Source organism: Misgurnus anguillicaudatus, chromosome 15 (genome assembly GCF_027580225.2).
Source record: "Misgurnus anguillicaudatus chromosome 15, ASM2758022v2, whole genome shotgun sequence".
Taxonomy (NCBI): domain Eukaryota; kingdom Metazoa; phylum Chordata; class Actinopteri; order Cypriniformes; family Cobitidae; genus Misgurnus; species Misgurnus anguillicaudatus.
Genome location: NC_073351.2, coordinates 18,119,819 through 18,144,801, shown reverse-complemented (window position 1 = coordinate 18,144,801; position 24,983 = coordinate 18,119,819). Strand labels below are relative to the sequence as shown.

General features: G+C 39.0%; 1 protein-coding gene across 1 annotated transcript in view; it reads left to right on the top strand.

Annotated features, from left to right (window-relative positions):
- Positions 1-21,095, top strand: part of map3k10 (mitogen-activated protein kinase kinase kinase 10) — a 33,706-nt gene extending 12,611 nt beyond the window's left edge. The window contains exons 2-11 of the mRNA XM_055174737.2: positions 11,198-11,378; positions 11,757-11,905; positions 12,001-12,176; positions 12,282-12,528; positions 12,741-12,863; positions 13,603-13,741; positions 16,504-16,613; positions 16,721-16,938; positions 17,289-17,823; positions 19,082-21,095. Coding sequence (XP_055030712.2) covers positions 11,198-11,378; positions 11,757-11,905; positions 12,001-12,176; positions 12,282-12,528; positions 12,741-12,863; positions 13,603-13,741; positions 16,504-16,613; positions 16,721-16,938; positions 17,289-17,823; positions 19,082-19,500 — 2,297 coding nt within the window. The 3' untranslated portion in view covers positions 19,501-21,095. The remainder of the gene's footprint in view (positions 1-11,197; positions 11,379-11,756; positions 11,906-12,000; positions 12,177-12,281; positions 12,529-12,740; positions 12,864-13,602; positions 13,742-16,503; positions 16,614-16,720; positions 16,939-17,288; positions 17,824-19,081) is intronic.
- The last annotated feature ends 3,888 nt before the right edge of the window (positions 21,096-24,983 follow it).

The following is a 24,983-nucleotide window of genomic DNA, read 5'->3' as shown; positions in this document are numbered from 1 at the left end:
TAGAAAATGTGAAAAAGAACAATCCAGTAACTTAGTTTTGGTAAACCATTCTCTGCAAGCATGTGGAAATAATAGGTCATTGAAATTTGGCTCCCTTTTGATGTCAGAAAAGGGTAATACCACCCCTTAATCTGCACTATCCAACCATGGCACTGCCATTTAGTGCAGAGATCAACTCATTTGCATTTTAAAGGACACACCTAAAAACGGCACATTTTTCCTCACACCTACAAAGTGGCAATTTTAACATGTTATAATAAATTATCTATACGGTATTTTGAGCTAAAACTTCAAATATGTACTCTGGAGACACCGAAAATTTATTTTACATCTTAAAAAAATCCTGTGAAATGTCCCCTTTAAATGAATAAATGTATATGTTTAATTCATGTACAGTACAGTGGTCCCATAAAGGCTGTCGATCCCAAAGCCCCCAAATGTCTAAATATTATTGCACAAAAACTAACTCTCATTTTTGTTAAATGTTATGCTTAAGTGTGTTTGACACTTCTTTTTTTAGATTAATGTCACGTGTTTTGATCTTTTAGCACTCAATGGCATTCACACATTTTTGTGACCTTTTGGAGCCACTATGTAAATTAGTCATTTGAATATACTGACTTGATATTACAAGGTATTTCAGGTTGTTTTGGTACTTCAATGTTTTAGTTACAATAGTAAATATTTATATATATAGAATAACAGTATAGAATAACATACTTAAAGGGATAGTTCACCCAAAAATTTAAATTCTGTCATCATTATATATTCACCTTCATGTTGTTCATCGTATTTGTTTTTCTACTATAGAAGTGAATAGTTATAATTAGCTGTCTGGTTACCATCATTTATCTCAAAATATCTTCTTTTTTGTTCATCAGAATAAAGAAACAGGTTTATAACAACATGAGGATATAAAAATGCTGACAGAATTTTTTTGGGGCTAAACTATCCCTTTAATTATGCATACTAAATTATGTCAAGAAACACTGGTCTGTCTCTTATAGTCTAATATAGTTGCAAAGCATGATAAAAAAACAGAGAGCAGGTCTGGCAGGCAGGTGCTTTAGTGACTGTCAGGTGTTGCTTGTGTCACAGAGTGTCTCTTTGCATATGCCTCAGGTGGCATTTACCTCAAAGAGGCTCGACAGCTGACACAAGGAAAAGTTGGCCCCGCGCAGGTACATTTAACCCTGTGGGAAAGCGAGGCTGTGCGGTTACACTACTGGTGTACTGTTACTAAATCTGACAAAATTTCAACCTTGTTTTATGACACAAATAAATGTATTTTAAATGGCTTTATAAATAACATCATGAAAAAATAAACCAAAGCCCTCGCTGAACACATAAAACAAAAATGTGTGTTTGGAAATTAATCTAGATGTGAATCTAAATGTAGAGAGAATAGGAAGAAACGTCTCTGCGCTAGGGTTCGCCAGCAGTTTTCACGTCCCCCCTGCTCCATATTCAGGCAAATTTTCATGCAGTTCCTGGTTGGTGGTTTGCATTCCAAATGTCCTAAAAAGAGACTCAATATATGTCCAGAAGTCAAGGCCATCGAGTGCGGCACAGGTCGGAATTATTGACATTACAGGCAGTCTAATATTGACATTTAAAGAGAGAATCAGGGCAGAAATTTGACTCCTAAGCGTGAATACGTAACCTCAAGGACTTCTTAAAAGCACAGGCAACAAAAGCAGCAGCATCTAATGTCAAAATGACTGAAAGTCACCACGCAGAAATTGTATGAGGACAAAGCCACAATAAAATCTTTCCTGGAGGGCGACATCATGCCATAATGATTAAAGCTCAATCAGCCGTTGGTTTTGCATCTGCGGCCAAGTAAAAGTATCTGTGACATGAGGTCTTCGGTTTTAAAGTCAAGCGCACGCTACGAGAGCTCACATGATTTTTTTTTTTTACGTGTTGGTACACTGTAACTAATCTTACACTAGATGTGTCAATTACAAAATCATTATAAATTACAATGTGGAGGTCACAGTAGACATGGACAACAGTTAATCCAGGTGTGTCTGATTATTGTTGTTGTGATTACTGAGGTCAGGCACACCTGGATTAATCAGTTTGTCCAATAATGGCAGACAGGAAACAAGGAGCTGGCTGAAGTTCAGGATGTATTGCAGCTGGGCATAAAGCTTATTGTATTGGTTGTTGCTTAAGCCTATTATGGCATACAGTAGTATGCAAGACATAATAATAAAATTATTCATTCATTCATTCATTCATTCATTCATACAGATGCTCTGGTCTGGTCTGTCAGATTTCAAACCAGTTTGAAATTTATCTTAGCATCTACTACTACTAGTTATAGTTGATGACAGTCAGTCTGCTTAAGCTGTTGTCATGATTATTAAACACAGCTTTATGAAAGACATGATGTTTGTCATTTTAGACACTTGAGACGCTAAGACTGCCAGATATAGTCTTATATTTTCCGCCTCCTTTAAGTTTCTTTCTTAAGCTGTCTATTTTTGATGCTAATGTCTAGTGTAACTCCCTGTGTACTCCCACTTATAAAGCACACAAAGCCAGAAGCACAGGAATACATGTTCATACGTATGCAAACACACAGACACACGTGCACACATGACATTCCCAACTTCCTCGTCCTTTTCCTGTTTTTCTTTCACCCATTCCCATCATCCATCTTTCATCTCCTTTGGCTGTGTGCAAGAAGGGATGCATCGGGAGGCGACAGCTGGAATATGATTCAGACAGAAATGGAGGAAAATAGGCAGGGAGGGAGAGAGAGAGGGGGGGTGAGAGAGATTGTCTGTAGGGCACAGTGATGAAGAGGAAATGTAGTCTCCCAGAGACTGCTGAGGATAGGGAGGAGAACGGGGCCAAACTCACTTATTGGACCAAACAAGCCCCACCCATTGGTGCTGATTGGTCCACAGCCATGCTTGCCACCAGCACTTTTAGTCAGTAACCTTTTCAGTGAATATTTTGCTTTGATGTCTGTGAACATTACTAAGCTAAATATTGTTAAGATAAGAACCTGACCAGTCTATAAATACCTTGCATATTATTATTATTTTTTTTGCTTTGTTGCTTGTTTGGTTTATTTAAAATTGAGTTATATAGCACAATGAAAATGCATGCAGTCGATTTGAAAAAAAAAAACATGCTTTTAATGCATATGTCAGGGTTACAAGAATAATGCATGGTTATTATTACTTCATAGTTTCTTGGTAAATGCTAAAAAAATATATTTTTTATACTGTGTTAAAGGAGCACACACAGAACAAGCAAATTCAAATCCTTTGTGAATGCAATCCAAGTAAAAATAAGACTTTTCAATTTCATTGAATCTTGAGGGCAAAACAACATTGATTTATGTTTGTACAACAAGATTTGAAAAAAAATAATGGAAGAAAGTAGACCCTCTCTAGATGCAGCACAAAAATAGGATATACCAGGTGAAGGATTCAAACTGCACTATCAGCATGAGAGACTGTAAAAAATCTGCTTCACAGCAGTGTGATGTATTGTACCTGGTTCAGCAGGTGGAATGGGGGTGGGAGATGGGGGAAACAAGGGACCTGATTCAGCCACAGTACCAGCTGTTCCTACCTTCACGGGACAGTTCCAGTTCAGACCTCATCATGCTGTCTACTGAGTGTGCACTAAATGTGGCACTGAAAGCCGAATTTATATGAGCAGATTAAAGGATATGGAGTGGCCAAGCTTTAGGGAGACAAAGCGGACAACATTGTGTGGGTGAGAAAACGTCAGCTATCCTAAAATCTTAAGTCAGCCATAATTGTGACTTTTTAGGCCCGACAAACTAAGAAAGTGAGGTCCAGCGTGTGTAAAGTGATAGTTTATTTAAAATGTAAAAAAGTGAAACTTTTCTCTGGCACATATTATAAAACTGATCAGTCCTGTTCCTGGTTGATTGGGCAATGCATTGTGCCTTAAAGTGCTACAGACTAAATTTTCAACTTTGCACCTTATTGCTTCATTATAAAATCATTACTAAACAGTTTATCATTCTTAAGACTTGTCACTGCAGGGTGAAGACTCTGTGATGGTTGTATTATGTGCTGTTTTTAACTCAATGGTCAAGATCACTAAACGATTCTTCAGATCACTAAAGGTCAAGGGTCAAATTGCTCACTTGTAATGACAACAGTTAAACTTAAATGGGTTAAACATGGGTTTCAGCGTTTGACAGATGTGTGTGGACTGCATCATAGTGCGCTTTATCATTCACAAGCTTACGTAGCTGCAGCTGGATGATAAAAGGAAATGCTAAGTAAATTGTAAATTATGTTGACTGGGATCTACAATCTGAAAAATGCTGGGTAATTTTCAACCTAGCATTGGGTCAAAAAGGGACAAGCCCAACCCACCGGGTTGTAATTTAACCTGTGCTGGGTTGTTTCAACCCATTGTTGGGTCAAATATATATAAAAAAAATTGTTAATTTAACCCAACGGCTGGGTCTTTTCTATTATTCTATTCCATTCTTTTATTTTATATTATTCTATTCTTTTCTATTATTCTATTCTATTATTCTAATATTTTCTTTCTATTATTTTCTGTTATTTTCTATTATTCTATTCTTTTATATTCTATTATTCTTTTTTTCGTTTTCTTTTTCTTTTCTATTTTCTTTTCTTTTTTATTTTATTTAATTTTATTTAATTTATTTTATTTTACTGTTGTAAATTCTTGGGCATTAGGTCACAAAAGCCTACAGCATTTTGACATTTTCATTTTATTTTATTTTTTTAACTTTTAGACATTTTCATTTTAAATCCTTTATTTTTATTAAAGAGCCCCTATGACGTTGCTATAAAAGAATGTTACTTTGTATATTTGGTGTAATATGGTTTGAAAAACACATTATTTTCCACTTGTACATTATTGTTGATCCTCTGTGTCCCGCCTTTCTAAAACACTCGATTTATAGACCCCTTAATCACCTACGTCACTGTGACATCACCGCACTAGCTGGAGGCAAAAAATAAATAGGAACCCATAGCAGACAAGCTAAAATTTTGAGGTTTTGACCTTAAATTGTCATCGTGTTGTGTTTTTGGCTGCCAGAATAGAAGGAACAGCACTTTTGCTAAAAAAAACTAAAGTTTTAGCGGATCCCGGCAGACATTCCTTCACAGAAATCAAGACGAGAACAGGCTTTATGCCCAGCTGCACTACTTCCTGAACTTCAGCCAGCTCCTTGTTTCCTGTCTGCCATTATTGGACAAACTGATTAATCCAGGTGTGCCTGACCTCAGTAGTCACAACAACAATAATCAGACACACCTGGATTATTCAGTTTGTCCAATAATGGCAGAAAGGAAACAAGGAGCTGGCTGAAGTTTAGGAAGTAGTGCAACTGGGCATAAAGCCTGTTGTGGTTGAATGCAATACGGAGTACAGACTGGACGGAGACGATCATAAATAATGCTCGTGTTTGCAGTGCACACTTCATATCAAGTAAATAATCTATGCATATGTACTGGTGTGTTGGTTGTATCTATTACAAATTAGCAAGTTTCTGTTTTATAGGTGAAAAGTCGCCAACCTTCAATATTGTTTAGCCTAAATATTAAACAAACATAGAGCGACAGATGTGTGTGCCATCCTTTGAATGGTCTCTTAAAATAATCATGCATGTCGAAAAGTTTGAGAACCACTGTACTAAAACATAAAACCATGTCTGCATATGAGATCGTAGAAACGATAAACAACAAGAGCTACTCTACACTGCTTAAATGTCGTGTTTGAATCATGGTTTGAATAGTCAGTAGCAAATTCTTTTAATATGAAAACATAAACTATTTATAGGCTGTGAGTCTGAATTATGATAATGTGCATCAAGTCCACATCAACTCGCTGCGGAAGTAAACTGTTGCCTACAATCCTTGCGTTCATTGTAGTCCAAGAAAATAGATTTTAGTGGGAGACAGTAACTCGCATCATCATTGACTTTGATGATGATAACATGTACTACCAAACACTTACACACCAAAAGTGGAACTTATGGGCTCTTAAAGCCATTTAAATTTTGTAGGAACACGTTGTAGGAACCTCCTGTTGTACTGAATGCCAGGTTCGACATTGTGGGGACAATTTTGTGAATCACAAACTGAGAGAGAGAGAGAGAGAGACACGCTTTGAATGGTCAGCAGGACCCTTAAATGAAAAAGCAAAACAAAAGTTAATTGAAACAAACATGCACGTTTGCAGTGTACATATATATTTACCATCAATGGCTCACCCTTGCTTGTTTAGCATCCAGTATGTGTTTTGTGCCTGCTTATTCATTTTTGTTCGGCAATCACACATGTTTTTCTCACATTGCTATATGCTCTGTTGTTGTGGCGTGGAGACATATAATCAACCTCTCGCGGGCCTCCGGTGGCAGCTGTTCCTCTGGGTGACATGGCCAATAACACAGGGCTGTAACAATGGCTTATTAACATTGTGAGCAGCCATCTCTTATTCTCCTATAATCTCTACCCACAGCGCATAGAGATAAAGCAGGGATTAAACACAACAAACTTGAGCAAATATTGTGTTAAAGAAATAGTGGCGCCTAAAAGGAAAATTCTCTTGTAATTTACTTGGCCTCACGCCATCCATTGACTATCATTCTTAAAGGAATAGTCAATTTTCTTAAAAAAAAATCCAGATAATTTACTCACCACCATATCATCCAAAATGTTGATGTCTTTCTTTGTTCAGTCGAGAAGAAATTATGTTTTTTGAGGAAAACATTCCAGGATTTTTCTTATTTTAATAGACTTTAATAGAGCCCAACATTTAACACTTAACAGTTTTTTCAACGGAGTTTCCAAGGACTATAAACCATCCCAAACGAGGCATAAGGGTCTGATCTAGCAAAACGATTGTCATTTTTGACAAGAAAAATAAAAAAATGCACTTTTAAACCACAACTTCCTGTCTAGGTCCTCTCCTGCGGGACCTAACGCAAATGCGTAGTGACGTACGGAGGTCACGTGTTACATATATGAAACGCACATTTGCGGACCATTTTAAACAATAAACTGACACAAATACCTTAATTAGTATCATTCGACATACAACAACGTCGGAACGGTCCTCTTTCTCAACACTTGTAAACACTGGGGCATAGTTTCGCGTTCGTCCTCTGTGACCTCTTGACGTCATGACGTATTGCGTGGGGTCACGCTGGCGCATCACGACCAGATCTAGATGAGAAGTTGTGCTTTAAAAGTGCATATTTTTTATTTTTCTTGTCAAAAATGACAATCGTTTTGCTAGATAAGACCCTTATGCCTCGTTTGGGATTGTTTATAGTTCTTTGAAACTACGTTGAAAAAAACTGTTAAGTGTTGAGTTAAGTATTAAATGTTGGGCTCTATTAAAGTCCATTCAAATGAGAAAAATCCTGCAATGTTTTCCTCAAAAAACATAATTTCTTCTTGACTGAACAAAGAAAGACATCAACATTTTGGATGACATGGTGGTGAGTAAATTATCTGGATTTTTCTTTTAAGAAAATGGACTATTCCTTTAAGATGAACAAAAAGATTATGGACAGTATGTAAAAATACTGTCACCTTATTGGTTTATACAGGACTCAACAAAGAAGAAAATAGTAAAGTAATCAAATAATTGCAGTGGGTAAAAATGAATTAACTGACACAAAATGAAATAATGAATGGTTCAAACTTATTTAGCGATACTAAATCTGAAACGTACACACATTAGCCCTAAACTCAAATATGACAGCACTTCACTCACTTCAAATCTTATGTCTTCTTGACGTTATAGTAGGAGTCAAAAACATGATTTTATTTAAGAATATTTGTGTTTACCCAAGAATCAAATTAGGTGAGGTGATATGACAGTCTGTGAGAAGAACATCCAGTATATGTCTAATGGGAATGGTTGAAATGTATGAATGTTGAGGGCTTGAGAAATGTTGCTGAACCAACACACTGTTCAAACACACGTGATAGTGTTTTGTAAGCAGTGGATGGAAGGACAGAGAGAAAGGATCCACCTGTTTAACCTGAGCTTGTGATCTGCTGGTTAAACAGAAACCCTGCTGTCTGTTCCCTTCCTGCTTCTCTCTCTCCTCCCCTTTGCATATGTGTGGTGATAAAGGATCGCAGACTGAACTCCACCCTTTTCTGACCCACTCAAACCAGTCCAGCTGACTGTTGACACTCCAAACATTTCCATAGCTGCCCGCACAGGAAAACACAGCAGGAAATACAGGGAGGCGTGACACTACGACCTCTCTCTCATACACAGTCATGTTGTACAGGTGACTGGGGATAGTTGGCACAAGGGCAAGTTGTCACAAGGGCTGGTTCTCAGTAACAACATTTGTCTGCTTTTTCTCAAGCAGTGCTTAGATTTTGGCTGAAACCATGAACTCGGGTTCGACTCATTTTTATAACTGTGTACTGAACAACAGAACTCTTTTGAAACCATGTGTCCTGACTAATGTTGTTTAAAACGCCTCCACATACAGTACATTGTTCTAACAAATGAAAAGCGCATTGTTGATTGTGTCATTCAGTATGTGAATTCTGGTGGTTAAAGTCAACACAAGGCTGAATTCATGGATAACAATGATAGGCTCGCTCTCTGAAGTTCTATGAAATATTGACATTGTACCGCTTGTTGTAGGGTTGCTTGTGACACAGGCACGTAAAATAAAGTTTTGTATGTGGGCCTTTGAGGACACCCGGGTGTGTACAGTAAATGATTATGCACTTGTTAGTGTGCACTTTACCTCTGTTACGTGTTAAGAGCCAAGAGCATGACTTATGGCTGGGAGATCTTATTTCTCTCCAGGGCTCTGTGATGCCTGTACATATGCTACTAACTGATGAATATTTGATAGAGTGTAAAGCTTCAGCTCTGTCCAAAAACGAAAAGTCTCCATCCTGCTAGGTCTATACAGATCTAAGTGCACCTATTTCATTGTTAAAAACAACGTTATGTGTTCGTGTGGTTTATGGTTAAAAAACACGTTATTTTCCACATACCGTACATTTTTGTAGCTCCATATATCCTGCTTTCCTCAAACGCTCTGATTTTGTACAAAGCTCATCGATCTGAAAAGCGCTGTGTCCCTGATTGGCCAGATAATCTGTACGTTGTGATTGGCCTGAATACCTCTGATGTCAGCTGGAAATGTGACGCTCCTTACCATGTTTAAAAGATTCGCTCGCAATGCTGACAGGAGTTAACTTACAGGCTGTGAGTCCGAAGCTGGAGGAATTATGATAATGTGGGTCTTGTCTACATCACCAATACCAGGAATTAAACTGTTGCCTTCAATCCGTGTGTTTGTTGTAGTCCAAGAAAAGAGATTTACGTTGGAGACGATAACTCGCGTCATTGTTTACTTTGGAGTATGAACCTTTATCGTTCACATGTACTAATACACACTTACACACAGAAGGAAATGTAAAAACGTGAATCTGAAAATATTAAATTCAATTTTTTTTATTTAGCGCTTTTAACAATTGTTAATTGTTTCAAAGCAGCTTTACATTAAAAGAAGCAGGGGAAACACAGAAAAATCGACAGACAATACAAGTTGCAAAATACAGCGGCTATGAATAAACTTTACAAGCGAGCGTATTTATAATGTCTCGTATACAAGAGGGTGCTAAGTGAAGCATTGACGTTATATATATATATATATATATATTTATATGGGATGTAAACGTGTGTAAACGGATAAGGAGATTAAACAGGTTCCGTCGGTGGTTGTTGGTCAGGCATCGGCTGGGCATCACGTTGAAGGGCGGCCATAAGATTAGTGATGTGTTGACCTCCACGGCATCCAGAACTGGGTCTGTTTGTCTTAATGTCCTCGGGTTCAAGGACGAGACAGGGAGAGAGAAACAAAATCCTATTAGAGTAGGGGCCGTTCGCATGTAATGCAAGTGTCACACAGTGTTGTGTTTTAATATGCTCGGTTCCAGACAGGCTAGTTATTGCGGCATAAGTATATTACCCAGACGAGTTATATGAATGCTTTGTTCCGTACAAGCTAAGTATTGCAAGATAAGTACATTTACTAGACAAATTATGTGAATAATGTTAAAGAAAAAAAGTCTTAAGTTTAGATTTAAAGTTATCGACTATGTCTGATTTTTGGACGTCAGTTGGCAAACCATTCCAGAGCTTACGGGCTAAGTAGGAAAAGGATCTACCACCTTTAGACACTTTTGATATTCTAGGGATAGTTAAGAGACCAGAATTTTCCACTGCAATGTACGTGGTGGATTGTATTCTGATATTAATTCTCTAAGATACGAAGGTGCTAGGCCATTTAAGGCTTTTTAGGTGATTAATAGTATTTTAATTGTTTGCGATATTTGACTGGTAGCCAGTGTAAAGATGCCAAAATTGGGCTTATGTGGTCATACTTCTTAGAACGAGTAAGCACTCTTGCAGCGGCATTTTGAACTAGCTGAAGCCTGTTTACCTTATTTGCATGGCATCCCCGAGTTACAATAGTCTATTCTAGAGGTCATAAAAGCGTGGATAAGCCTCTCTGCATCTGATGCGGACAGCATATAGCGTATTTTTTAGATATTTGTAAGATGGGAGAATGCTGTGCGGCAGACGTTGGAGATATGACTATCGAAGGATAAATTGCTGTCGAACACCACACCTAAGTTCTTAACCATGGCACCACAGTGCAGCTATTTATGGGCAAATTGTAATCTGACATATTTTGTTTTGAGCAACTCAGTTGAATAATAAGTATCTCTGTCTCATTAGAGTTTAGCATAAGGAATTAATGTGCCATCCAGTCACTTATATACAGTCTAATACAGGTGCTCTTTCAGATCTCTTCTGATCTTTTTCTCAGGAGAAATATATAAGACTTGAAATATGTAAAACACACACTCAAAATGTGACTACAGTGACTGCAGACTACAGTATAATTTTCTTTTCGTAAAGCCACTGTGAGTCTTATGAACATCTGGTCTGGTTTGACTTTTAATGAGTACCACTGAGACTCCTTATTGGATGTTACCTACAAAGTATGATACTATTATGCAAATCCACTATTCATTATTAATATATTTTTTACAATATCCTCATTGGTTTAATTTTGAACTGTGCCAAAATTCACTTCATTAATCTTCCTTGCTTCCTACCTATTTGGCATCACTTCATTTTGCTTTTCACCCAGTACTGATTCTGGAGCCTGTGGAGAGAGACGACCTGACTGGGAAGACTCTGAAGATCACAGACTTTGGGCTCGCAAGGGAATGGCATCGAACCACGAAGATGAGCGCCGCCGGCACGTATGCATGGATGGCTCCAGAGGTCATCAAGGTGTCCCTGTTCTCCAAAAGCAGCGACGTGTGGAGGTGATCTTAAGTCATCCTTTTCCTAATCTCATCTTCAGATGCTCCACAGTCCATTTGCTAACTGTCTGATGCATAACAAACACAAAACCAAAAACCAACTCTGATTGGCTGACTTTATACCTGCATAGTTTTTAATGTACTGCATGTGAAGTGTTTACATACTGTCTTCTTTTTTTTGTAAAATCATTCCTAGAAAGTGGTTCGCTATTCATATTTCACACTTGTCCGTCATTGTTATCTTTCATAACCCCTCCCATAAACAGATAGATGATGACTGTATTATCAGTTTTTGGCCAGTATCCTGCACAAAGCACCAGATGTAGTAAAAAGTCTGTCTATAAGAGAGCACTTATGGCCTAACTGGACTTTCTGTTCCAGTTTTGGAGTGTTACTTTGGGAGCTGCTGACTGGTGAAGTCCCTTACCGTGAAATTGATGCTTTGGCTGTGGCCTACGGTGTGGCCGTGAACAAGCTGACCCTTCCCATTCCCTCCACTTGCCCTGAGCCCTTTGTACAGCTACTTGGAGGTACAAAAAAAGTTTTGGTTGAAAGAGCAAGTTATAAGCTAATATTGCTTTCTCCTGCTTACCAACTCTCATCTGTCTCCTCTCTCTTTCTGCAGAGTGTTGGTGTCCTAACCCGCATGGTCGTCCCTCTTTTGGGAGTATCCTGAAGAGGCTGCAGGCCATTGAGCAGTCAGCCATGTTCCAGATGCCCCTGGAGTCTTTTCATTCCCTGCAGGAGGACTGGCGAGTGGAGATCCAGCAGATGTTTGATGAACTGCGAGCAAAGGAGAAGGTAAGGCCTGGATGTCTCGCACCTGTTTGTTTACGTAATGATTATTACAGCTTCGCAGGTTTCAATTACTATGCAAGTGTTTGTAAGTGTCCTCTTGTGCATTAGGAGTTGCGCTCTTGGGAAGAAGCACTGGCACGAGCAGCTGAGGAGCAGAGGGAGCAGGAGGAGCACCTCAGGAGGCGCGAGCAGGAGTTAGCCGAGCGGGAGATCGACATTGTAGAGAGGGAACTCAACATCATCATCCATCAAATGTACCAGGAGAAGCCGCATGTAAAAAAACGCAAAGGCCACTTCAAAAAGAGCCGACTGCTGAAACTCGGCAGGGACAGCAACAGCATCAGTCTTCCCTCTGGTGGGTGAAATGGGAATCTGCACATGGTTACAGAATATGTAATGGGTGTAATCTACGTCTTTTAAATGAAAAATAAAAATAAATATTAATGTAGTTAGTCTTTCCTGCTGTATCTAAATATATAGATTATTATATATCATGCAGTTGTTATAAATTATCAGGAATGTTTTTAGCATAATAAAATAGATATATTTTTCTCATATTATCTAAAGGTTTCGAGCATAAGATCACAGTGCAAGCTTCTCCTAGCGTTGATAAAAGGAAAAGTCAAGGAAGCGAAAGCACCACTCCTCCGGCCAGCCCGGGAGTCATTCCTCGTCTGAGAGCGATGCGCTGTAAGTAACAGAGAGAGTCCAATGCATTGATCTGGGTTTATATAGGAGATTAAATCAGACTAAATGAGACTGTTATTACTTACATGTTTCTGTGAAATTATCTGTACTGTATACAGTACTGTGCAAAAGTCTTAGGCCACCATGCTACCATTAGATTTGATCTTTTTGCAATTGTGTAGTGATAATGTATAATTTTTTTCTCAGTCTCTTTATTAGAATACAACCAGAAAATACAGGAAATGTGTATGTAGTATTAAAAACAGTATAAAAGTATAAGCTGAAGTGTCAAGTATTTAGGGTAAACTCCCCTTCCACTTGAGCAATAGCAGACAACTGCAGGATCTCTTAAACCTAAATGAAATGAAATCCTAATTTCTAATTCTAATCCAATGACTGCAAGACTTCAGTCTCCTCAAAAAAGATCAAGATGTGTTTCGTGCCAAGAGAGGTCACACTAAATACTGACTGATGCCTGAAGAAGACATTTAGTTCTGAAAATTGTTTTGTTTTTAATTTGTGTACATATTTCCTTCTGTATTGTCTGTCTGTATCTTAATAAAAAGAGTGAAAAATTAATATGGATGGACATTAAAACTTTGCAAAAACAACAAAGCTGGTGATAGTGGCCTAATACTTTTGCACAGTACTGTATATTGGAGGGTTATGTAGCTTCATGAAGTATGTTAAAGGTATCCAAAAGTAGTATAGAATGTTTTCAATGACATCATGCATGATTTAGTGACACCCAGTGATGGGAGGAGGACAGTAGGCCATGCAACAGGCCGTAAGAAAGAAGACCTGGCAGGAACCAAGAAGAAGGGCCGAACATGGGGACCCAGCTCCACCCATCAAAAAGAGAGATTGGGAGGAGAAGACAGGTAAACCATAGTTTAAAGAGTCATATTATAGATTATTCATTTTTCCTAAGCTCAACTTACAGTGTATTACTTATTTATTTTTAAAATCCACTGTGGTGATTCCACATATCCCACATGTGCAAATTCATCATTCAACACCATTGCGGAGTATTTCATCCATAATATTTTTGTTTTCCAAAGACAACTCATTCCCGTGGTTTGAAATCACACCGGTTTGCTCTACACGTCACGCACACGTAACCAATCACATCATTAAATTTGAACTCACACTTGCAGTGTGTGATAGTCTAACCCAGTGGTCTCCAACATGGTGCTCACGGGCACTATAGGTTGCCCCGCACATAGTCTGTGAGTGTCCCGCCACAGCACATTCTAATAATAACCTAAATTTCAATATTTATTTATTACATATTTTTATATTAGCTTTTATGTACATTATGTTAACATTTTAAACAATGATAAAACATATCAACAAGTAAAATAAAATAAAATCAACAATGAAAACAAAAAAGTTTTAAGTAGACTATATATAAAAAGCAACATGATCTCACAAAGTTCCGTGGGATAGTCACAGAATTTTTCTGTGGCATTCTCACGGATCTCCAAATTTTTCCGTGGCCCTACCACGGACTTTCTTTTCCGTGGCTTTCTTACTAATTGGTTACTCAACTGCTTTCTCCTATTTTCAAACCATTGTCGCTTCGGTTTAGGGTTAGATTTGGTGTTTGCGTTAGTTTGTCACTTTAAGTATTGTTTTATACTATTTTTTCTGATTTATTTTATATTTTCTAAACTTTAAACAGTTGTCACCTGGCATTGGGGTTACGGTACATTCACATGGCGCGAAAGCGTTAACGCTTGACTGAAGGCTTGTCTGAACTGTGGCCAACGGCCAATCACAGTGGCCGCAACACATGCTCCGGCCTTCCATAAACGTAATTGGCTGGCTCTGCCTAGGTTATTTGCATAAGGCGATCTGATTGGCTGACGCACACATGAATGTTCAACTTCTGCTGCGAGCAACGGCAGTGACGTGGCGCAGACGGATCCATAATTCAGTTCGGCAACGCATGACGTCACCCATTAAAGCAACACTAAAGACTTATTGCTCTTTTCTCCCCCTACAGGTTAGAAGCGTAATTGTTCATTACCAATGTCGTAAATACTGAAGCATAGCTGGCTCTGATTGGATTGTAGGTCTGCCGTAAAGCAAGTTTTTGTAGTTTTCACTCGAACTACAGGACCGCTACCTGACGGTTGGAAACTTCTTTAGTGCGGTTTTGGCCGATAGAGAGCTGCAAAGCGAATAAGTCACATTCACCTGGTTTTGTGTGGATGAACCACTAAAACTTTTTTGGAAACGTTATTTTAAGGTAAAAAAACTCTTTGGTGTTGCTTTAAAAGGGAATGGGAAGCGTCACCGCTTATGCCCGGTGTGAATGTACCACTAAGGGGATCGCACACCGGCCGCACAGCTCAGCGTCGCGTCGAGTCGCGTCTAGGACAACTAGGAGGTATCGTAAACCGGAAGTGCGCATTAAATAGCGCGAGCTTCGTCAGATAGGGTCTACTTCAAAATGCAAAATATACGTTAGCAGACAATATTAATCGTTAATGATTTGGGATAAATATGATGTTTTTTAATGTTAAACTTTGTGAGTGGCGCTGTGTGGCACAACGGGGATTTGAGCAACTTCCTGCGTCAAAGCTGGGCGGTGTGGAGAGGCGCCACCTGGTGGCGCCGGTGTACGTATACTCATAGAAAACAATGTGTTCGATTTTTTTACAATGGCGCTGCGCGGCGCTGAGCTGCGTGGCCAGTGTGCGACCCCCTTTAGAGTTGGGTTTGGGTAAGGATGTCATTTTATGTATATCTAACCCTAAACCGAAGCGACAATAGTAAGAAAATAGGACAAAACAGTAACCAATCCATGTGTTACTGTATGTGTCCAAGTTATGTGTCTGAGGTCTGAAACTACCGAAAATAGCATCTATTTACGTATGGAAGTGTGGAGGCGGGGACAAATTCACATTTCATATCTATGGTCTGAGCTGTGCGATTGAGTAGAGGCGGAGACTAATTAGCATATTTTTATATCCACGTATACTTAATGAGGGAATTACATTTAAGCAGTTTTAAAACATGTAGAAATTACTGTCATAGGAAAAACTTTTACATATGATATTATGATGCTCAAAGTTGAAAAAAGTTGATTGACTACAGGGAGATTAAAAACGATCCAACTGCAAACCTACAGACTATTGTTTTTGCAGTTGGTATTGCTAATGTACATTTATTTTGCAGTAATACCATAGATTCAATATATTTCATAAACGTATTTTTCATATGTCTATACTGCGTGAACTAATATGTATTTACTGCAAGGCTGCTTTGCAACAATGCAAAACTGTGAAACGCGCAATAGAAAATTGAATTGAATTGAATTGAATTTCAAATTTGAAAAGCTTGTAAATGCTAAACACAGGCACTGTTAATATGTCAATGTGGGAATTTATGTTAATATGTTTAATATGATTTTTATCCTTTTGATTAGTAGGGAGGGAATTCATAAAGTATGTTTTTACAGTTAGTTTTTACATTATAGTGAACTCTTTTACTCAGATGATCATGATCTTTTACCTTAATTATTCATTTCAGTTGGAATTTTAGTTACAAATGAAAAGGTTTTTCTCAATGCAGCATTGATTTTCATGGTCAAAGCTATACTTTAAATTGCCCTTTTTTGCTCATTCTGTTGCAGGTTGAAATCTCTCGGAGAGGGAAAGGTGTGGTCCTCCAGTGCTCCAAATTTAGGGAAGTCTCCAAAACATGCTCCCATGACAGCTGGATTCTCAAGCTTAAATGAAATGGGTGAGTCTGCTGGACACAAAAAACTTGATGACCACCATCAGCACGACAAACACATTTCAAACTGATGTTGATATTTAGTGTAATTTCTCTATCCTCTTTCTTTGTAGAGGAGCACAGTGAGTTTGAAGACACCTCCCCAGCCCGACTGGCCCCTGAACTTAGCAGTAATGGAGCCATGGAGGAGGTGGGACCAGGAAAAGGCTCACACGATTCACTTCGACGGTGCAGCCAAAGAAAAAAGAGTGACCTGCTATTGCTGGGATGTGCCTCCATTTTGGCTGCCGTAGGCATTGGTTCCAACATCTTCCAGCTGGGACGACAACAGGTACACAACACGAGAGAATGAAGTGATCCTGTAGTCACGGGTTCGATCAAATGTATACCTTGTTATGAACTGTAAGTTGCTCTGCGTATAATGCTTCTAATGGTTAACATAAGAAATGGTAGAGCTAGTTTTGAAGACAAAGAGGAATGGGGATAAATTGGAGAATTGATTTTTTGGCTATAGATGTTTTATTGATGCCCAGTTCATTTGTAATTAACGTAGCATCGTAAACAAGAATGGATTGGGGAATATTGATTAGTACATTGTAATTAATAGTCAGTATGCTAATTCATTTTTTAAATAATTTAATGCAGTAATGTTCTATGTCCATCATTCCTGTTTCCCTGCAGATGAATCAGGATGAGCAGGAGCTGCGAGAGGAGCAGAAGAAGAAGAAAGATGGTCTGTTTCAACGCACGGGCCGATTCAGACGCAGCACTTCTCCACCAAGCCGCACGCTGTCACTCTCCCTCTCTCAAAACCGCCATCATGACTCCACCCTGCCCACCTTGGACCCGTCTCCTTCCGTGACGCTGCTCTCTCTGTCCTCCCTCTCTGACTGTAACTCCACCAAGTCCCTGCTGCCCTCTGACCCCGATGACTTCGCTCCGACCCCCAGCAGCGCCCACCCGGTGGTCTCTCCTGCTCCGTCGTCAAACCCTCTGCTGGACCTTAAGGCGGAGAGCTTCAAACGAGAGCCCAATCAGTCTCTCACACCCACGCACGTCTCTGCAGCAATGGCATTGAACCGCGGGCACCGACGCACACCTTCTGATGGTGCCATCCGTCCGAGAGCACAGACGGTTGTTGGGCACCGCCGTACCCCCTCTGATGGAAGCATGCCCATTCCTCCTACACCAGCTCCTACCATCACACCATACACAGGCAAGCACACAATTAAATGTATTCATGTATAATAAATATTTCAAACATTGTACCTGATTGAAGACACAAGAGGAAACTTTAAAGGATTAGTCAATTTTCTTTAAAAAAATCCAGATAAATTACTCACCACCATGTCATCCAAAATGTTGATGTCTTTTTTTGTTCAGTCGAGAAGAAATTATGTTTTTTGAAGAAAACATTCCAGGATTTTTCTCATTTTAATGGACTTTAATGGACCCCAACACTTAACAGTTTTAATGCAGTTTAAAATTGCAGTTTCAACAGAGTTTCAAACGACTCTAAACAATCTCAAATGAGGCATAAGGGTCTTATCTAGTGAAACGATTGTAATTTTTGACAAGAAAAATAAAAAAGGGACTTTTAAACCACAACTTCTCGTCTACCTCCGGTTCTGTGACGCGCCAGCGCGACCTCACGTCATTGCGTAATGCCGTGGAAAGGTCACGCGTTACATATATGAAACACACATTTGCGGACCATTTTAAACAATAAACTGACACAAAGACATTAATTAGTATCATTCGACATACAACAACGTCAGAACTTGTAAACACTGGGGCGGAGTATCGCATACGTCATCCGTGACCTTTTGACGTGATTGTGCAAGTTGTGGTTTAAAAGTGCATATTTGCAAAAATGACAATTGTTACGCTAGATAAGACCCGTATGCCTCGTTTGGGATCGTTTAGAGTCCTTTGAAACTCCTGCAATTTTAAACTGAATTAAAACTGTTAAGTGTTGGGGTCCATTAAAGTCTATTAAAATGAGAAAAATCCTGGAATGTTTTCCTCAAAAACATAATTTCTTCTCGACTGAACAAAGAAAGACATCAACATTTTGGATGACATGGTGGTGAGTTTGTTTTTTTAAGAAAATGGACTAATCCTTTAAATGCATATGGGTGAATCTTATAAGAATGTCTAGGTCACATGTCAACCCAAAATCGACAAAACTAATGAAAGCTATTTGAAAAATATAATTGCCGATTGTTTTATGAACTTTACGCTGAACTTTATATTTACGTTACATTTATATTATGAACTTTATGTTTACGTGTATTGAAAAACATTTCCCATTAAATCTGCCCTGACAGCTCAACTTATTAATTATTATTATTATTATTATAAGCTTACTGTTGTAACGAAATATTGCAGCTTTAAATAGTATATTTTGCACAATGATACCCATTTTTATTGAGAAAATTAGTTTTAACAAACATTTGTTTGTTTTCTGCCAGGTTCTCGTGAAACTCTTGACATTCCACGCCTACCTGACCCGTCTATCGTCCATCCCCCTGCCCATCGCCGTAAACCCCCTCCTCCACTTCCTCCACTTCCCGCCCCAGATCCGGAAGGTCACACAGGTACACTTGAGCGACCCAAAACCCTTGAGTTTGCCCCCCGACCCCGACCGACCCCCGCTCGGGCACGTCCTGACCCCTGGAAGCTGTCGTCTCTGTCACGGACCCTCAGTTCATCTCCAGGTAGCAGCTGTGATAGTCCGCTGGGCTCGGGTGACAGCGGGGTGAGCGCTGGGGTCGGCGTTGCCCATCAAAGCCTTCTCGACATGGACATGGAAGGCCAGTCCCAGGACAGCACGCTTCCCCTGTGTGGACAACACGCAAAGAGTGCTCTGTGCGGTCGGGATTTCTCATAGAAAGATTGAGACCCCACAGTCTAAACTAATTTAAACAGCACATTGTGGTGGTCTTAAAAATCAGTTAACACCCCATGTATTGTGGCAGGCAGCTCTAATGTAAAATCTGCCCTTTTGCAGCGGCTAGACAGACTTTTTCTAGAAAGGTTGAGATGCAGTTAGGAGATAAATGTCCTTGATTTGTTTATCTCGGCCTGTCTGCTATGACTCATTGTCTCCAAGCTTAATGGGGCTTCACAATGACACAGTTTGGTTGGTTTAGTGCCAGCCTATGGTGGGTGATGTGCTCCAAAGAGGAGTTTTATTAGCCATGGAGCAGCAGAGGGCAGTCTACATACACCCATGTATCTTTGTAGGTCTGTGACCTTCCTTGTTTGTTCAAATCTCTGTTAACACAGGGTCGTCTGCTCCTTACTATAATCTCTGTGGAGACAACTTTTTCTGCATCATTCCTCCCTCCAGTGTGTTCATTGTAAAGTTAATGCTTTCTTTATGTGTATCAGGAGAATTGTGTATGCAGTTATTTGCATTGGCATAGGATTCTCTTTGCAAATTGGATTCTGTGTAATATATTGACACTTTACAGAAATAGGTGTACTATAAGATTTTTATATATCTTTTTTCTTTTGGGGAATAAACCATCTCATGGACTCTCTGCAAGACCTAATCAGAATGTGAGAGCAGTCCAAATGTTAAATTTAAAGGGATTAAAATTAAAGTTCAGTCTTGATTTACTCATTCTCGTGTCATTCAAAATTTCAAGGATTATTTTGGTGCTTTTATGTCATTTTATAGGTTGAAAACCTTATTGTAATTGTATTGAAAAGAGTAATCAGTACATGACTTGAGGGTGAGTAAATAAAGGTGAACTATTATTTTAAATCTGATTGGCTGTGCTCAATGCAGAGGCTTTTTCTCTGTTTGTAAGGGTATTAATTGTTGCGTTTGGATGTGTTTGAGTGCATGTCAATCTGACTGACAACTGGATGAGCAAATGCTAAAACATTATCCTCCCCTCCATCGCTATCTGAAAAACCTCTCTTCTTCTCAACAATTTGCAATAAAGAGTAAACGTGTACTACCTGTTTCCTATGACCGTGTACGGTGTACCAAACAGCCAGACATACACTTCCTCGCCTTTTTAAACGGACACATGATGTTCTTCCTCAAATATATTCAACAATTCCTTTGAAAAGGAAGCAAAATACACAGGATTTTATCACGAGTCACTTCAGAGAGAATTTCGAAAGACACTGTCATGTAATGGCACATGACGTCATGACATCATAAATGATGTAACTTTTGTGCATGACATTCAGGATCTTCTGCTGGTGGTCTGAACTGTCCTGGGAAAACACTGGAGGGTTTTCGAATTCTTTGTGCTGAACCGTTAACATGGTAGACAGTATTTTTTTGACTGTCCAAAATTGAGTATGACTGCGTGTGTGTGTGCGGCTGTGTGCACATGTTTTTGTGTTCTTACTTGTTATCGTTTGTATAGGGTAATTCTCTGTGCAGGGGTTGAACAAACCCACCCCTTATTTCCTGTGTGAGGAACACTAAGAGTATTTATTAAAATAATTGTTACAATTGAAGGAATGATGTGTTTATATTAAAACCAAGTTTCCTTACTTCCTTTGTTTGCTACACTAACAAAAGAAAACATGGCTTATTTATTTATTTTGTTTATTTATTTATGTCACAATAGTAAAATGAGCTACAAAAACGGAATAAACCTTGTACATTTTAATAACAGCCACTAGATGTCGACCAAGTCACGCACTGCCATGATTTGACGCAATGGATTCCTAGAGCGATTTATTTAGGGGCGTGGCCTATGTTCATATAAGCACACAAACACATTTTTATTTAATTTAAGACATATAACGTTACGTCATGTTTTATCAAATAATTTGTTAAAAAGGAATTAATGGTTATTATTTAGAGAATATAAAATAACTGTGGACAATAACAAGAAGCGGGGCACGTGCGCGCACACAAACGCTCGCTCACGTCTGTGTTTACCTCCTCAGCGAATGCTCTCAGAGGACAATGGGAAGATACCACACTGAGGTAATCCTCTCCCAGCTGGGGAACACAGAGGTAACAATGCAAGCACGAAAAACGTTGTGGGTGTGAGAAAACAAGTGTACACCTCAAAATACGACAATGAATTTCCTATATGATAATTTATGGCATTAATTTATTCAAATCGTTTGGGCTGTACTTTTTAAACAGCAGACCATGGACGTAATATACAGCAGTCGACTAACTGATTACAAACACACTACACACGTATAAGTTAACACATATACTGTACACAACACTTAAAGCATTTCTGTCCGTCGATCCTGTGCTCGACTCGTCTGTGGAAGCAACAGCCACAATAAGCTTCCAGACGCCAGCCAGTTACCTAGCAACCACACTTCACTTCCATGGCAATGCTATTAAAAGCAACTACAGGGAAAATATCGGGAACATGGTGGACATGACAGCACTGAAAGATTGTGTCAAAACAATTACATGTGTAAAAGTTACATATGTGTTGATGTCTTAAGTAAATCATGACACATCCATGCTACATATCTACACTTCATGTTCATGTTATTTCTGAGGGGCGGTACAAAAAACGAACTGGAACGCAGGGCAAGTGTGTGGTGAGATCATAACAAGGGCGTGGTGAGCTTGAACCTGCTAACGTCACAAGGTATTTTTTGGACCCAACATCCAATAGGAAAATTCAACTGCAGTAGCCACCGTTCAACCTGAAGAGACAAAACCTCAGACGTTTTTACACCATATATTGTAGTATTGAAACATTTTATATCCAAATGTCAAAAAACTTACTAAAATCAATGAACAGCACTAATAAAGCCCCATTCTTACAGATCAGTAACTAAAAGAAGTTGGTTTAGGGTTTAGTTACTCTTTAAATAACTGTACATTTGGCCGCAATAGACAATGTGTACTAGAGTTTCTCCTATTCACATCAACAAATTTCTTTGAAAATTGATTATTGCATTGATTAGATTTTGCATTAAAAACACAAGCAAAGTACTCTTACAGTTCCTCTTTTAAACTTTATTTGTAGACTTCAAATACCAATCAATAGTGCATTCCTGGACTTGGAGGTATATGTAGCCAGTCTGTAGATCTCCTGATGTCCGGTGGAAGTAAGAACTCCCCAAGGAGGCAATAAATGATTGCATTAATGCATTAACATTATTGTAACCAGAACAGCCAGAGGGTCCAAGTCTCTTTCTATTTCTCTCTCTCCAGAACAGTCAAAAAACCAGTGGATTTTCTTTCAGGTCACTAGAATGCCCTCACCCCTTCCTCTTCTTCAGGGAATTCCTATTGTCATTCTTTCAACCATCCTAGATGACCTTTTACTATGGGGGTCAAAGGGCATACCCTGAATCCTTGGTTTGGCAAACAGACAAAAAACAAAGCTAAGACATCACACATAAGCCAAGATACAAGAAAAAAACTGAACATATAAACAGGTACAAAGCTGCCCCTCACAACTTTAATATATTTTCCATAAATCTCTTTTATTTATGCTTTTCAGTTTGCTCTCTGACATATCGATAAAAACATTTTAATAAAAGTAAAGCTCTCGACAACCATTTTAATGTCTGCACAAGTCTACTTTGACATTCAACAACACATACCTCAAGTGACATCCAAGAAAAGTAAAGTACAGTTAAGTTTATTTGCTTGTCCATGAACCAGTTTGTGCTTTTGTTGTTGTCTGTTGACACCAGTCTGATTTGATGTTTCTGCATAAGTGCAGAAAGAGATCCAGCACATGGGGACATATGGAGCACAGCTAAAAGATGCAAAAGTGATGACAGAGATTCCATACAGGACATCAGCATTGCCCTGGTAAGGACGAAATTATATTTGCCATTTACAGAAAATAACATAGCAAAGAGAGAGAAATGCACATGAAACCGAAGAGACGAGAGACAGAGCTGAAGTGGAAGAACATGTCAGAATGGCACAGAAAGAGAAAACATGCTTTCTTACATCAATCTGTACTACTCAACTACATTATCAATAGTTGCTGTTAAAGGTGCACTCAGTATGGTTTTGTTTGGATCTTCCCAGTGTTCCTGGAAATTTTAATGCCACCTATAAGCACAGATGCGTGAAGTTTGCTGATTACTTGTGCATATAAACATATTCTGTTTGTATAGCTGTTGTATTTGCTGCTGGTCAGGTACCATTCTGAAACCTAAAATGACAAATGGGACACTCTAAGAATGTAGCAGCTAATGCATATTCACAAGACTGATGTACTCTTAATTTTAATTAAAACTACTAAATAATGAAATATAAAATTACTGAGTGCTCCTTAAAGGGACATTCCACTTTTTTATAGTCTCATTTTCCAGCTCTGCCAGAGTCAAACACCCGACTCCCACCGCCCCGGAATCCACCCAGCAGATCTCCGGGTCCGGCGGTCACACCTCCAGCATAGCTTAGCACAATCCACAGAATCCGACCAGTCCACTAGCATCAGGCCAAAAAATAACCAAAGAGTTTCAATATTTTTCCCATTTAAAACTTGACTCTTCTGTAGTTACATCACGCACCAAGACCGACAGAAAACCAAAAGTTGCGATTTTCTAGGCAGATATGGCTAGGAACTATACTCTCATTCTGGCTTAATAATCAAGGACTTTGCTGATGTAACATGGCTGCAGCAGGCGTAGTGATATTACGCACTGCCTGAAAATAGTCCCCTGCCATTGAAAGTAACCAAGGGGACTATTTTCGGGCAGTGCGCAATATCACTACGTAGCTTTTAATTTTCTGTCGGTCCCAGCACACGATGCAACCACAGAAGAGCCAAGCCCCAAACAGGAAAAATATTGAAACTCTTTGGTTATATTTTAGCGCGATGATAACGGTCCAATCAGATTCAATGGATTGTGCTAAGCTATGCTAAAAGTGGTAGCACCAGACCCGGAGATCAGCCGAATGCACCCCAAAGTGGCAAGAATCAAATGTTCAACTCCAGGGGAGCTGGAAAATGAGCTTATTTTCAAAAAATGTGGAATGTCCCTTTAAAGACAGCAACGTTATCACCACATTCCTTACAGGAATGGCCATTGCTTTGTATGGCATGCTGTTGCGTTTCAGCTCTGAATTCTGTGTCTTCACATCTGAATCCATGGCTAAACATCCCCAGAGGTCCACTGACACAATTAAATCTGTTTTATATTAGGTCAGATGGATAATTTCATCTGCCTGTCCCCATCTCTTCAAAGCCATTCATCTAAACTAGACTCAGAATAATATGTGGCGTCAAAGGCATCTGCACACTGTAATGAATCCACTGGAGATGCTTCTTCGATGAACCAAACATCATCAGTGAGTTTTATTCATCACAAAGCTAAGAATAGACTTTAAAGTATTGTGTTAGTATATAGTGCTAGGAGAAGGACAAACACTAATGCTTCCCAAAAAAAACA